Source organism: Pagrus pagrus, assembly GCF_965226575.1.
Source record: "Pagrus pagrus genome assembly, chromosome: 21".
In the NCBI taxonomy this organism is placed as follows: Eukaryota; Metazoa; Chordata; class Actinopteri; order Spariformes; family Sparidae; genus Pagrus; species Pagrus pagrus.
The window spans coordinates 18171015-18183634 of record NC_140208.1 but is presented as its reverse complement, the minus strand read 5'-3'; the positions used below and the strand labels follow the sequence as shown (position 1 = coordinate 18183634).

General features: G+C 42.8%; 1 protein-coding gene across 1 annotated transcript; it reads right to left on the bottom strand.

The window, feature by feature from the left end:
* Positions 1-169: 169 nt before the first annotated feature.
* vps35l (VPS35 endosomal protein sorting factor like) lies at positions 170-12401 on the bottom strand. Its single transcript, XM_084343041.1, has 30 exons — positions 12215-12401; positions 11058-11157; positions 10670-10852; positions 10439-10558; positions 10283-10307; positions 10029-10105; positions 8940-9068; positions 8756-8840; positions 8618-8674; positions 8359-8455; positions 8060-8107; positions 7721-7814; positions 7218-7418; positions 7025-7071; positions 6210-6321; positions 6008-6124; positions 5868-5921; positions 5694-5774; positions 5533-5595; positions 5368-5453; positions 5196-5276; positions 4922-4985; positions 3496-3594; positions 3338-3415; positions 3089-3203; positions 2643-2782; positions 2262-2427; positions 1528-1646; positions 1066-1215; positions 170-918 (listed from the first exon to the last, which is right to left on the bottom strand). The coding sequence occupies exons 1-30, from the start codon at positions 12229-12231 to the stop codon at positions 820-822; spliced, it is 2904 nt and encodes a 967-aa protein (XP_084199167.1). The 5' UTR covers positions 12232-12401; the 3' UTR covers positions 170-819.
* Between the last annotated feature and the right edge of the window lie 219 nt (positions 12402-12620).

The following is a 12620-nucleotide window of genomic DNA, read 5'->3' as shown; positions in this document are numbered from 1 at the left end:
TACTAGCCATCGTCTTTTTAGGTGTTGATCAATGACACAGTGGTGAAATGATAATTTCAGATTCCCTACGTTTATAAGACTTGCAACGTGGGAACACATAACATTATCCCTTCATTTGAGCTTTCCACCCTGAGGAAAATGGCCGCCGTGTGAAAAATAGTCTATCAGCAAAGCAGGACGATTGTTTATTTTTACACATTTATTAAGAGGACAACATGTTAAATCACTTACTAAACCTGCAGTATTACATTAGAAAAACTGTATGTTTGAAGATAGATTATGTTGTAACACAGAGATCAGATGTGGTGGATTTTTTTCTTTGTTGAAGGTGCAGGGAAACACTGCAGGTAACAACACCAGACATGTTTATAATGCCTCTTTTGGCCTCTTCTAAAAGTCAGTGACTTATGGCTATACAGTAGAGCAGAGAACATGCAGAGAAGTGTTATTTTTCTTCTTCTGAATAATGTACCCCCCAAAACAGTGACACTGCATAAGAGAAATTAACAATCTTTAAATATTTATTGTACTATGATGGTTCAATTATTTGCTATTTTTAACTTGAAAATGGCAAAAACAAGGAATTTTGGCACAAGAACAGCTCCCTGTAACTTCAGTCTACAAGTATCAATACTGAGCTTTTTACATTGGTCCAAACTGACGGTAAACATTCAGTGCCACGTAACCAAAGTGCTTTTTATCCATGTACACCTCTTCAGAATACATTAAGGCATGTTCTCTCCTTCGTGCTTGCTGGCATCTTTTATTTACACAATCCTGGAGCACAACCACTTTAACATAATTCGTTGAGGTTGATGTTCAGGTGCGGGACTGTAGTGCTAGCCTCTGGACTGTATCCGTCAGGTGACTCATGTCAGGCTGCAGAGCCTGGTGTTTGATGTACTCCAGAGTCCGAACCTGGAGCAGAGACAAAAAGGAAGTCACTAATGCTGCATTCACCTGAAGCATGTTCAATGAATGAGATTGCTGCACTCACCAATGATAAGAAACATTTAAATGAATTATGGTTACATATGTTGGAGATGTGAGGGTGTGTCAACTCACTGAGACACGAGTCTCACAGTATCCGTGTTTGTGGCTGAGGTTCCACAGGTTGACGGCCAGCTGGCTCAGCTTGTTGTTCCTCAGGTCACCGTGAGCCAGCAGGACTCCGAACAGGGAAAAGGCCAGAGCGCCTTGACGCCGTGTGCTCTGCTGCAAAGGGGGCAAGAGGAACAATGTCAGTCAGGTTTTGTGAGGTCACAATGACCTTCACCTTTGACCACCAATTTTTAATCAGTTCATCCTTGAGCCCATGCAAACTTTGTGCCAAATTTGAAAAAAATTCCCTCTAGACGTTCTTGAGATATCACGTTCACAATAATAGAATGGAAAGAGGGATGGACAATCTGGAAACATTATGCGGCCACGGCTATTAACGGCATGGAGCCATAAAAATGTAATACAATAAAGTACAGGAGGAGAAAAAACACTGCAGCCGATGGCAGTGGGCCCCCTTTGCCTCACCTCGTCCCGACCGAGAGCCTTCAGGTGGTCCAGGATCTGTCCGATCAGGGTCTCGCACAGCTTGTTGATCTCTGATAAAAACTTTGGGTCTCCTCCATAAAGTGTCTCATTGGAGTCCACTGAATCCAGGAAAGAAGAAAAATGATCAATTTAGTTGAAAAAATGCTCGCATAAGATCCCCCCATAAACCTCTACAGCGTACAGTAGGAAAGGATTAAAAGTACAGCCTCTTGTCATGCAACACTTAAAACCTGGTAATCCAGACGTATACAGAAAATAACCTTGGAGTAATCCATAGAGGGGGATTAGGAAGTTCTGTTATCTGAAATTCAGGAAAATGATGGATTTAGTGTTCTAAAAATAAGTGCTCAGAGAAAAGCAAATTAAACTTGTCACCTGGATTTGTTTTTGAGAAAGCTTGCCTGCTTTTAACATGCATAGCCAATGTTTTTAAGACTTCCAGCATGAAATAGCCATCTGAATAAAGGCTTTTTAAACATTTTGATAGTAGAGTGCCTTGGATCTTTCTTTTCTGACCTTCTGTGTTTCCTACCAAACAGCACCTTCATCACACTATTTTTAAACATGAGCACTCCTGACTTTTTCTTTCTGAAAAAACATGAGCAGTACAGTTCATAAGAAGTAGTTTTACAACACTTTGTGTGTGTGTGTTTGTGTGTGTGTGTGTGTGTGTGTGTGTGTGTGTGTGTGTGTGTGTGTGTGTGTTTGTTGACCTTTAGGGATGGAGTAGAGGTAGGTTTCCTGGCTCATGGCGGCCAGCAGGGGCAGAGCACTGACGTAGACCCGCACCTTGGCGTCGCTGTTGTCCTCCCAGGTGTAATCTTGGACCATGTTGAGCAGACCGCGAACTAGATAGAGCACACCGTGCTCTGGGTGGTCCTGCAAACACATTCGCACACACACAAATGTGTAACTTTTAGAGAGACTGGCCTGTTGCTTTGGTGCCTCATCGTCTTTGACTCTAAAACTACACCTGACCTCCGAACTAAAACGTCTAAACAGAGGAATGAAGAGGTGCTGAATGTTTCTGCTTTGGATGATTTCCCTTATCTTTCTTTTCTGAAAGGCTTATGAGAAGAGATGGATTGTGTTACCGGGACAACAAGAAGCGTGGCCAGGAAGTTGTTGATGAAGTCCAGCAGGAAGCTCTCTGAGGAGCGAAGTTTCCCCTCCACGCTGATGGAGCGAGGAACCTCCGGAAGAATACTGACCGCTGCCTTTAGGAAAGCATCCGCTGGAGGTGTGCAAAGAAGGGCGGACAGAGGGAGGAAGGACAGGTGGTAACAAAGAAAGGAATATTAGGAAAAAGGAGAAGTAGTGAGAGGGAAGTATGGGAATGTTTTTTTTAAAAAGGTAGGAAAATGATTTGGAAGATACAGAGAAAAGGGAAGTAGGGAGGAAAGACCGATGTCAGTGAAGAAGAGAGGAAAGAAGGGGAAGAAAACAGAAGAAGAATGTTATGAATGACTAATTAAACAAGATAAAATGAACTGGCCATCATCTCATGTGCTGAAAATCCTTAAGGGAAGCAGCAGCTCACCCTGGGAGAGACACTGGTTTGCCAACGCAACCTGACCAGACAGCAGGTAGAGGCTGAGACGACTGAAGATGCTGCTGAGAGACGGGATGGTGATGAAACTGTAGGCAGCACACGCCTGGAGGAGAGATAAACAGATCAGTCCCTGAATTGGCAATGATTGGTTGATGAGACCAGATTTCAAACACTGTCTGCCTCCTGTCTGGTGCTGTGACGATCCGTGATTCTGTGTGACGGATGAGGTTGACTCACCCTGACAAAAGCCGCTGTTTTCCTGGAGTGACTCCCTCTCATCACCCTGCTGGTCTCCATCGCCAGCTGGTTCACCGTCTGGAAACGACACGTTGAGCATTGAGGATGGTGTGCGCACGAATGTCACATACAAATGAAACATACTGATGTATGCTTACATGAATGAGCTGCACCAGCACTGGCTCCAGGTTACAGAAGGTGGCTCTGGCCTCCACACAGAAACTCAACTGCTGCTCGAAGTCACGACCAAAAGAAACCTAAACACAAACAGACAAAGTAAATGAGCGGAAGAAGAGACAATGGTATTTTATTACATTTACTACGATGACATCGTAGTGTCATTGATTGATTGAATTAGTAGGGAAAAAAAGGTTAATGATGAGAGATTGTGTAAGTCAGAAATATATACTGCGTAAAATAACAACAATGTGAGGAGGCAAGTTTTATCAAATCCCATAAGAAACACCAAAATCCTACTAACAAGTATCGTCTGTGCATTCACAGCCTGATATATGTTATTTCTCTGTGCCACAGAGCTCCAATTCTTGTTCAAAAATCAGTGATGTGCACTGGGTGACATGTTTCTGCCATTAACATTGGCTCTGTACTTATTTTAGTCAGCCCCACGTGCACCTAACTGGACCAGCAGATGGCTTTTTACACAGAACCATGTGGAAAGGCAGCGGTGGAAATTGTTTAGAAAAGGGCGGGCACTTTCACAAAATACTTTGCAGGTGATTGGACGAACCATCTGTCTATGACCATCTATTATTGGCTAACTTCAACCAATCAGATCGACAGTAGTAGAGCATTAAAGGTCATATCAACAACATTTTTATGTAGACAAATCATTTTTTACAATAAATAACATTAGCAAGAGTAAGCAATGTTAACGTTTGCTAGCTATGTTAGCAACTGCCAGCTACTTGAGGGGGCAGATGATTCAAACAACAGTGGTGTTGAATGCAATGGAAAGGGGGAGATGAAATGCTACATTTAGTGGCTGAATGTCATCAGCAACACCTTTAAATCAAACTGTTACAGAGCCACTTGAGAGAAGAGTGAAAACGTCTTTCAGTGCCGTTCTTTGTTCTTTGAATGAAATAAACTCTCCAATTCTGATATAACAGATGCTATAGTGGCCATGCTAATCTCGTTAGGAGCCATCATTGTTGTTTTCAAACAAACAGTTGCTTCTTTCATACCTAAACGCCTGTAGCTGCCAGTAGTTCCTCATATGACGCTAACTGGTTCAATCACTGTGTGATTGCGCAAAGCTTGAAGCCTAGCAATTTGGCTGCCTCGCAAGGTAAACACGCACCATCCTGCTACTGGAAGTACTCCACATAAAAGCACCAAATGTGTATTAATTTTCCACAAACAGCCCCGAGCAAATACATAATCTGTCCTGTTTGCCTTTTAAAAAAAACTAAACTACGTTTTTGTGAGTTGTTGTTAAACAATACAATGGAAGTTAGAAAGTATAGGGACAGACTAATGAATATTTCCTCAGTAAGAAAATCTAAAATAACATCTAGAAAAGTCTTGTTTCTAAGTCACAGACAAACGTCTGAGGAGTCTCACCATGCGGATAAAGCCGATGATCAGCAGAGCCAAAGATCTTTTCTCATCCTCAAGAGTGAGAGCGCTGCAATACAGAAAGGAGACAGATGTCTGACGGGTGACTTAGTATCAATCTACTTTAACAGGGCAGAAACTAGAAAGAAAAATAGATGTTCACTGACATTCCAATTCATATTAAATATATTTTTAAATAAAATAATTTCTCCAAGTCTCTAAAAGAATAAAAGTAATAACTAGTATATAACATTAACAAACACACAAAGAAATATCCTACTTGACAGAGTCGTGCATGGTCTTGCAGATGTGCAACATGGCGTTGAGGATGACCGGGTCTCTGGTGGGCTCCACCTGGTGTCTGCAGGAGACAAACAGATAATGCAACATTTGTGAGAAGTTGTCACTTTTGTGTCAAAAATGGAAAAAATCTAATTTCATCAATCTCTCACTTGATGAAGACCTCCATGATGGATCTGCAGACCTCCACCCTCACGCTGTCCTTCTGGAACATGTCGAGAAATGGCAGGAAACGCTCCTGGGAAACAGAGACATTGGGTAAAGATAATTTATTATTGATTATTTCAGGCCTCCAATGTTTCATCGTAGTTGCTCACCATGGAGAAGAGGACGGAGAAGTCGTGGAAGTAGGTGAGGATCTTCCTGATCACAGACTGCAGCTGGATGCGGAGAAAAAATAAGTTAGAGTCACTACAGAGCAGATGGCAGGAGGAGGAGGAATGCTTCAGTTTCAAGGGAACTGGGCTGAGCTGCTAACCTGTGGATAAGCGTCCTCAAATGCCCGGTCAGGAGTCATGTGTTTGATGATGTCAGCCAGGACAGTGTTGACCTCACGTTTCTGAGAAAAGAGATGAAAGGTAGGAAGGAGTCATTTTAAATTACACACAATAACAAGTGCCAAAGGGCCTCCTCTCTGCTGGGATTTACTCACTGTGAAGTGTCGGCAGGTGAACTCCACCCAGATCTCAGCACAGCTGACGTAATCCTAAAAAACAAAATCGCATATACAGTCATAACCTGTTTTAATGGAAAATACCCATCTGTGTGTGAGCAGCATTGTCCTCACAGTACCTGAGGACTGCGCACTTTGGTGACGACCTTCCAGGCTTCATTGAGGATCGTCAGCCTCTCGGATTCTGGAGGGTCAGCGCAGGCCAGACTGCGACCCAGAGACCCAAACAGCAGGTGCTGGAGAGGAGACGAAGGATTAGCTTTTTGTTTACACTTTTACTTTTATTGGATCAGCACATCACAACTGTTGATGTCCTCTGACCTTCGGGAAGCCGGTCTCGTCACAGTCTTTGATCATACCGATGAAGTCTGTCGCTCTGGCTGCAACAAACTCTGGCCTGAACGCCCTCATTACTGAATTCAGCAGCAAGGCACTGTAGGAAAAAAGTTTGGGTTTTTTTGCAGTGGAAAAGAAATTCCCTGTTTTTTCACCTCAAAAAGAAACCCTTGAAACATGAGCTGTAGTTCCATAGACAAACTTTCGTCAACCCAGTCGTAATCGTAGAATTAGAATAGTTTTACATGCTTTAATGCTCAAAAACACAATTTTTTTCTGATTGGTAAGCTCACATATATCTGAGCCAGCACCGCTTACAACAACAGAGCAGCTGTGCTAAATCAATTCTTACATGCCAAACTAGCCACTAGGCCTAAACTATTCACAGAATTAAAGGCGGGACTACTGACGAGGCTTTCCAGGAGTAATTTTTCTTCTATTGGAGAGAGGAGCGTCTGTAGGTGTAGTTTGATTTGCTACTGCCATGTAGTGACTGATTTGAAAAGATAGAGGTACAACTGTTCTGGAATTCACAAAAGGGAAAAGCAAACACTAGATTAAAGTCTGAAAAAAAAATCATTTGGTGTAGCAGAAATATGTGTTTTTTTTTTCTTCCTGTTAATCATCCTACACTCCCTGAGATGTATCTTTCATCCCCTGGTGGGGGCTGGGTACTCAGGTACGCTTCATAATATGATCAACTGTAACATACTGCTTTTTTAGTGAAGACCTCTTGTAGGACCTTGTCTTTCCCCAACAGAAATAAACCTACTAATTAAATTCACCTCATTATTACTCACTTGTTCCCCAGCTTCTTGCATCTCTCCATCATCTCTGTCAGCAGAGGCTGAAAAGGAAACACGAACAGCATTTTTGACTGAGTCCGACACTGAAACTACAAAAAGGTTAACCATTTCTGCCAACATTAAATATCTTTTAACATGAAAAAAATCCATCTGAATAGGCTCAAGTATAAAGTGTGTGACTGCATGCCTCTGGAGCTCTGTAGGCGATGCACTGCAGGATCCAGTTGATGGCGGGCGAATAAAGTGTCAAATACTCGGGCACCTCCACCCTCTGCAGGACCAGCTGGTTCTGGACACTCTCCCCGCTGATCTGCCGGAAGGTGCCCAGCAGGTCGAAGAAGTTACGATTCAAGCTGTCTTTCAGATGGGGGGCGACTTCCATGCCCACCTAGAGGGAGAGAGGGCACTGGATCACTTATCTCTGGCCCAAGACCTCCTTGATTTCCCTGAACCAGTGATCATGGGAATAACTGGAGGTTTCTTCTGGACATGCAAATGCAACTGCCAAACATCTAAGAACTTCACTTGGATCACCAGAATTGTTTTATTTTTTTTCCATTTGCCTCTCAGGGCTTCCATACTTCACCCACTGGTATCACCCCACCAATGCAGAAACAGGGAAGAAAAGACTTGGAGAAAGAGAGACAGACAAAAACACAGGATGTAAAGTAAGACGTCGGTAAGTCTCACCCTGCAGAGGTAAGCTCTGGTGTACGCTGCCACCAGAGGGTCTCCGATCCCTCTGATCATGGCTGTCAACCGAGGGAGTGTCTCCTGAATACCGCTGTGGAGGGCGAGAGCCAGCCGTGTTATTAGTCTGAAAGTCCTCTCAAGCAGAAAGGTGGGTGCAAAGAAGGTTTTTTATTTAAGTTTTGGCAGGTGAATATTTTTTTTGCCAGGGTCATCTTTTTTGGGGGGGGTTTGTAATACTCATTTTGCCCACACGAGGAAAACATGAATGCTTTGAGTCCTATTTTGAGCATGGGTAGGGATTACTGTGATGCAAAAGTGCAAATGCAAAAAACTTACGATTTGTTTAAGAAGCGGTTACACTTGAGAATGGCAGCCTCAACGTATCTGTTCACAAACGTTAAAGAGTCAAATTAATCCGAGGTAAAGAAAAAAAAAAGCAAATCAACCTATACCAAGACAGTCTACCTCTTCTTCTAAATATAAAACTAATGCTCAGATATGGAAAAAAATAAGAAAAAATGAGAGTCAACAGAAAGAGTGATCAGAAGTCTAAGTCAAAATAGGTCTGACATTATTTCTGGTCCTGGAAGACAGGCTGAAGCAGTGAGGCCTCTGCTGACAGTGGTAAAGGATACAATCTGGGCAGAAGCTCTCTGATGGAGGCGATCTTGAAGAACCAGTTGAGACACGTCTCCTTTGCCGTGTCATTCACATCTTCAACTGTGAAGGACTCTGAAGACGTAGGAAACAAGATTAAATACTCAATACATAATGTGCAGTGTCCCCTCAGAAGCTAGACAAAAGTCTAAATGCTTTGACCTCATGTGTATCAACAGGTTGAAATTAAATCCGACTAGATATGGGAAGGTAGCAAACACAACATCCCATCTGTACCTGGTAGGGGTCTTGGGTCCGAACACATGGTCCAGATTCTATCGTACACCAGCCGGCCTACAAACAAGTGATATGACAGTCAGAAAACCTGCAATGCAATTTTTACTGAGCTGAGAGAAACAAGGCTTCTGTACACACCGAAAGTGTCGAGGATATCAGTGATGAGAACAAACTTGCTGGGGTAGAACTGGATCACCGAGGTGTCGGACAGAAGCTTGGAGCACTGGAGCACAGATCACAGATCAGCGCTGATGATTTCACACGAGACAAGAGATTTTTCCTCATTGTTTTGGTGACTGCGTGTTTTAAACTGCTGGATTACCTGGATGACGATCTTCAGGGCTTTAACCTTCTGGTCGGAGGCCCAGGCCTCCTTCAGGGACTGGTTCAGCTCCTCAATGCGGTTGGCGTAATCCTGCTGGGAGAGGTTCAGCAGCTCTCTCTGGGAGCCCTGAACACGCAGACAAACAAGTAGGTCCATAACACATCCTTGCTCTCATATGGATTCACTCTGCTTAGCTAAAGTGATGGTCAATGAAAATCTATTGAGCTGCATCTTATTTAAGCACTGATGGAGGCAGTTAGGTACCTTTGTATGTGTGTGTACAGTATGTGCATACATATAAACACAAATAACTGAGCGCTCACTTTGATTCAAGGAGTCTTACAGGACCAGGAGTGAAGAGGATTTTAAAATGAATACATTTGGAACTGAACCTCTAAAGCAGGGCTGCCACAAGTAGGTCCACCTAAGGTTTGTGGCTTTAATTAATTAATGAGCAAATGATTTTTGAGTAAAAATACACATTAAATATGTCGAAATCATAATTATCAATTATTTTTCATAATCCTAGCATGGTGTGCTGAGTGACAATTTTCACAGGATGTCAGTCAATTAAGGGAATTGGGATTGCAGTACCAGTTAGCATCTACACAATACAATAGGTGTGTGCTTTTGGCCCATGGCCCACCATTAAGTTTCATTTAGGCCACCTCTGCTCTAAAACTTGATTTATGGCAGGGCGCTCAACACTGTTGCTCCACAAAAATCACATATTGTCGAAAGAAAAGTCTTTACTTTTCCATTCATGTCGTGCACCTTGAGAAATTTGTTTTGATGCAGATGCCCTCATATTTTGTTCCACAATGAACTTTAGCAGCTAAAGGAAGCAACTGGTCGCCAAAAGAGTCAAGAGCCCTAGAATAAATCAGGCTTAAAGGTGCAATATGTAAAAATTTGCCACCTGTTGAATTCATACTCCAAACAAATAGGGGGCAGCATGTCACCAGATTAGCCACTAACTGCTGCCAACTGTTGCTGCCGTTAAAGACTCCACCACAGAGAAAAAAAATAAGTAAAGCCAGACAAACAATCCTGTATGTCCCATGTGCACTTCTAGAGAAAAGGTACCTCCTCCAGATCGTCCAGTTCCTCCAGGCGAGTACGAACTTTCTCTGAAACTGCTGATCCTGGACTTGGAGCTTTTCCTGCAGGGACAGCAGGAATGATTATTTAGCTTCTGATGTGTTATTGTCGTATCGGCGTAAGTTGATGCGTTTATCAAGTTCGCAATGTCAACAGTTAGCAATTAAGAAGTGTTTCCGAACACTGCGAAAATTCCAAGTTAATTATATTATTATGATGAATACAAACACAGATCTTACCTTTATCAGAGCCCATGAAAAGATTCTATGAAGACAAAGAAATTGGAATTATTTACGGTCTAACAAAGCAAAGCTGTGCACACAACCTCTGATCACACATAATTCTTTAGGAACAGAACGACTCGGTCTTTGCAGTTGTGATGGAGGATGACTCACAATTGAGAGTTTTTCGGTGGTGGTGAACCGGGCCAGGATCTCTCCTCTTTTTGACGACCAGGGCTCAAAGTCCGGTCCCACCGCCTCTTCCTCCTTCTCCCTTCTCTTCCTCCCCAGGTCCTGGAATCACAATATCTCTCCTTAAAAACAAGTTTGGGTATCATCACCTCTCCATGTCTTGTGTGTGTTGAAAAACATTTGTCTAAATATCAACTGGTCTGTATGTGTTACCCCGGTTGAGGCGCTGTGTGACATGGTCGGAGCCTCGCTGGCCGAGGCTGCGGCAAACAAGGAGAGGGGGTCGGTCCCATCCAGCATGGAGCTGAGGGGGTCCGCGGGTGCCGAGGAGGAGGAGGAGGAAGACGAGGAGGTGCTGCCTTTACGAGCCCCGCGGCGGGTCTTTGTATCTGTCACCTGGGTTTAGAGGAGGAGAGGAGATCTGAGCTGATACAGGGCCATCAAACAACTGAATTATGATTTTCACCACGTCAATGGTGGATTTAAATTTCTGTCATATAACATAACAGACTGTGTTGAACTATGCTGCCATGTTTTGACAGAGTGGTGTTTGTGAAGAGTCGAAGCGGTAAGAAAACAGTGACAACAGCAGATGGCCTACCATGATGGGCTTGAGGGGATGGTAGTCTCCAAACTCAACCGGAGCAGCTTCAGGACCACATCTCTGCAGCTCTGCGTCATAGTTGCGCCCACGGGAACGCCTTGTTACACGACAGACAGACAGGAGACCACAACAGGTTCAGCTTTTTCTACTGACTATCCTTCCAGTCACCATGTGGGCTTATATTGACACTCTGATTTGGCACAGTGTTTATTTACTTGCATTAACTTGAATTCAAATAGGCAGCAGGATATCACCAGAGTAACCCATAACTGCTGCTACCCGTAGCTAAAATTAGCTCTTTAAATCCGTTTAAATGTGCATTATGTAGTTTTGGGGGAAGAAATTTTAATCAGGAGAGAGAGATCTTCACCGATTGATTTTTAATGCCTAAACAAACTAAATAAACAAACTCTCTTTGTTTTTGTGACTGAATAAACTGAATAAACAAACTGACCTTAAAGGACAACTCATCTCATACTGTTTAACTCTGTTTATATGTGGCGGACCCTGCCACCTTTCTAGCTTCAAACAGTGTTCTGGGGACCTTATTTCCTCTGAGAACAGCTTGTTTATTATGGAAAAAACACAAAGATGAAGGTCTTGTGTGGCAAAGGACACCCAGCTGTCAAGAGGGAGGCAAGTGTCAGCTCATGACAGAGATATGAGTTATTACAGTATTACTCTAGAGAATGAAAGACAAAAACACTTGTGTAAGGATGCACTGCTGCTTTCGCAAAAGGGAAAAAAACCTATCATATGTTTATGACAAAATGCTATTAAAACTTAGTAGTAATCCAGGGTACGTCCTCACACGTACATTTAGCCATTAAATCTAAAGTTCCTGAACGTCTGCTAAAAAAAAAAAAACCTGCGTCATGTCTTATAACACATCCCCATAAGCTTTGCTAGACGACAACCAAAACATAGTCAAAGAGGGGATTTGATTTAGGCCACAGCCATAACAACACTTGGAGATGTTATGGTGAAAACCTGCAAAAAAAAGTGGACATTTCATTTGGCACGCTAAATTACAATTAAGCTCACGACCCACGCTTTGGTACGTTCAAAAAAGTGCAAAATGTCAATATATACATGATATAACCGATTATTTTGCGCATACTGAGAGTTTTTGTATGAGAAAAAGAGCATCTTACCACTGCACCGCAGCCATTTTTCTACCATCATATGACACCTCAGTACTTCCTGGTTATGCCAGGTTTAGAGAAAGCGCTGTTTTTTGTTTCAAATGGCCGGTCTATTCATTAATGTCTGTTGTTATCTGGAGGACTGATAATGTAACAGTGGAATACGGCGTTATTTTCCCGCTCGTAACAACGGCAGCGTGAATTCAGGGACATTTAAACGAACTGTTACAGCACAGTACAACTACATTTCCCAGGAAACATTGCGCGCTCCCAAGCGAATTGCCACCAAAGAGAAGAATAAAGATGAAGAGGTCCCACTTTGGATTTAATTTGTGCACTAAACTTGTGCACTGAATTTTTTGTTGCCTAATGTGTTACTTGGAATAAATGAACCAAACTAATGTGTCCTGGTGGG

Coding starts and splice junctions, on each gene's coding strand:
- vps35l (XM_084343041.1), bottom strand. Junction 10,559..10,669: donor CACACAGCGCCTCAACCGGG/GTAACACATACA, acceptor TTGTGATTCCAG/GACCTGGGGAGGAAGAGAAG. Junction 7,815..8,059: donor AACCGCTTCTTAAACAAATC/GTAAGTTTTTTG, acceptor CGCCCTCCACAG/CGGTATTCAGGAGACACTCC.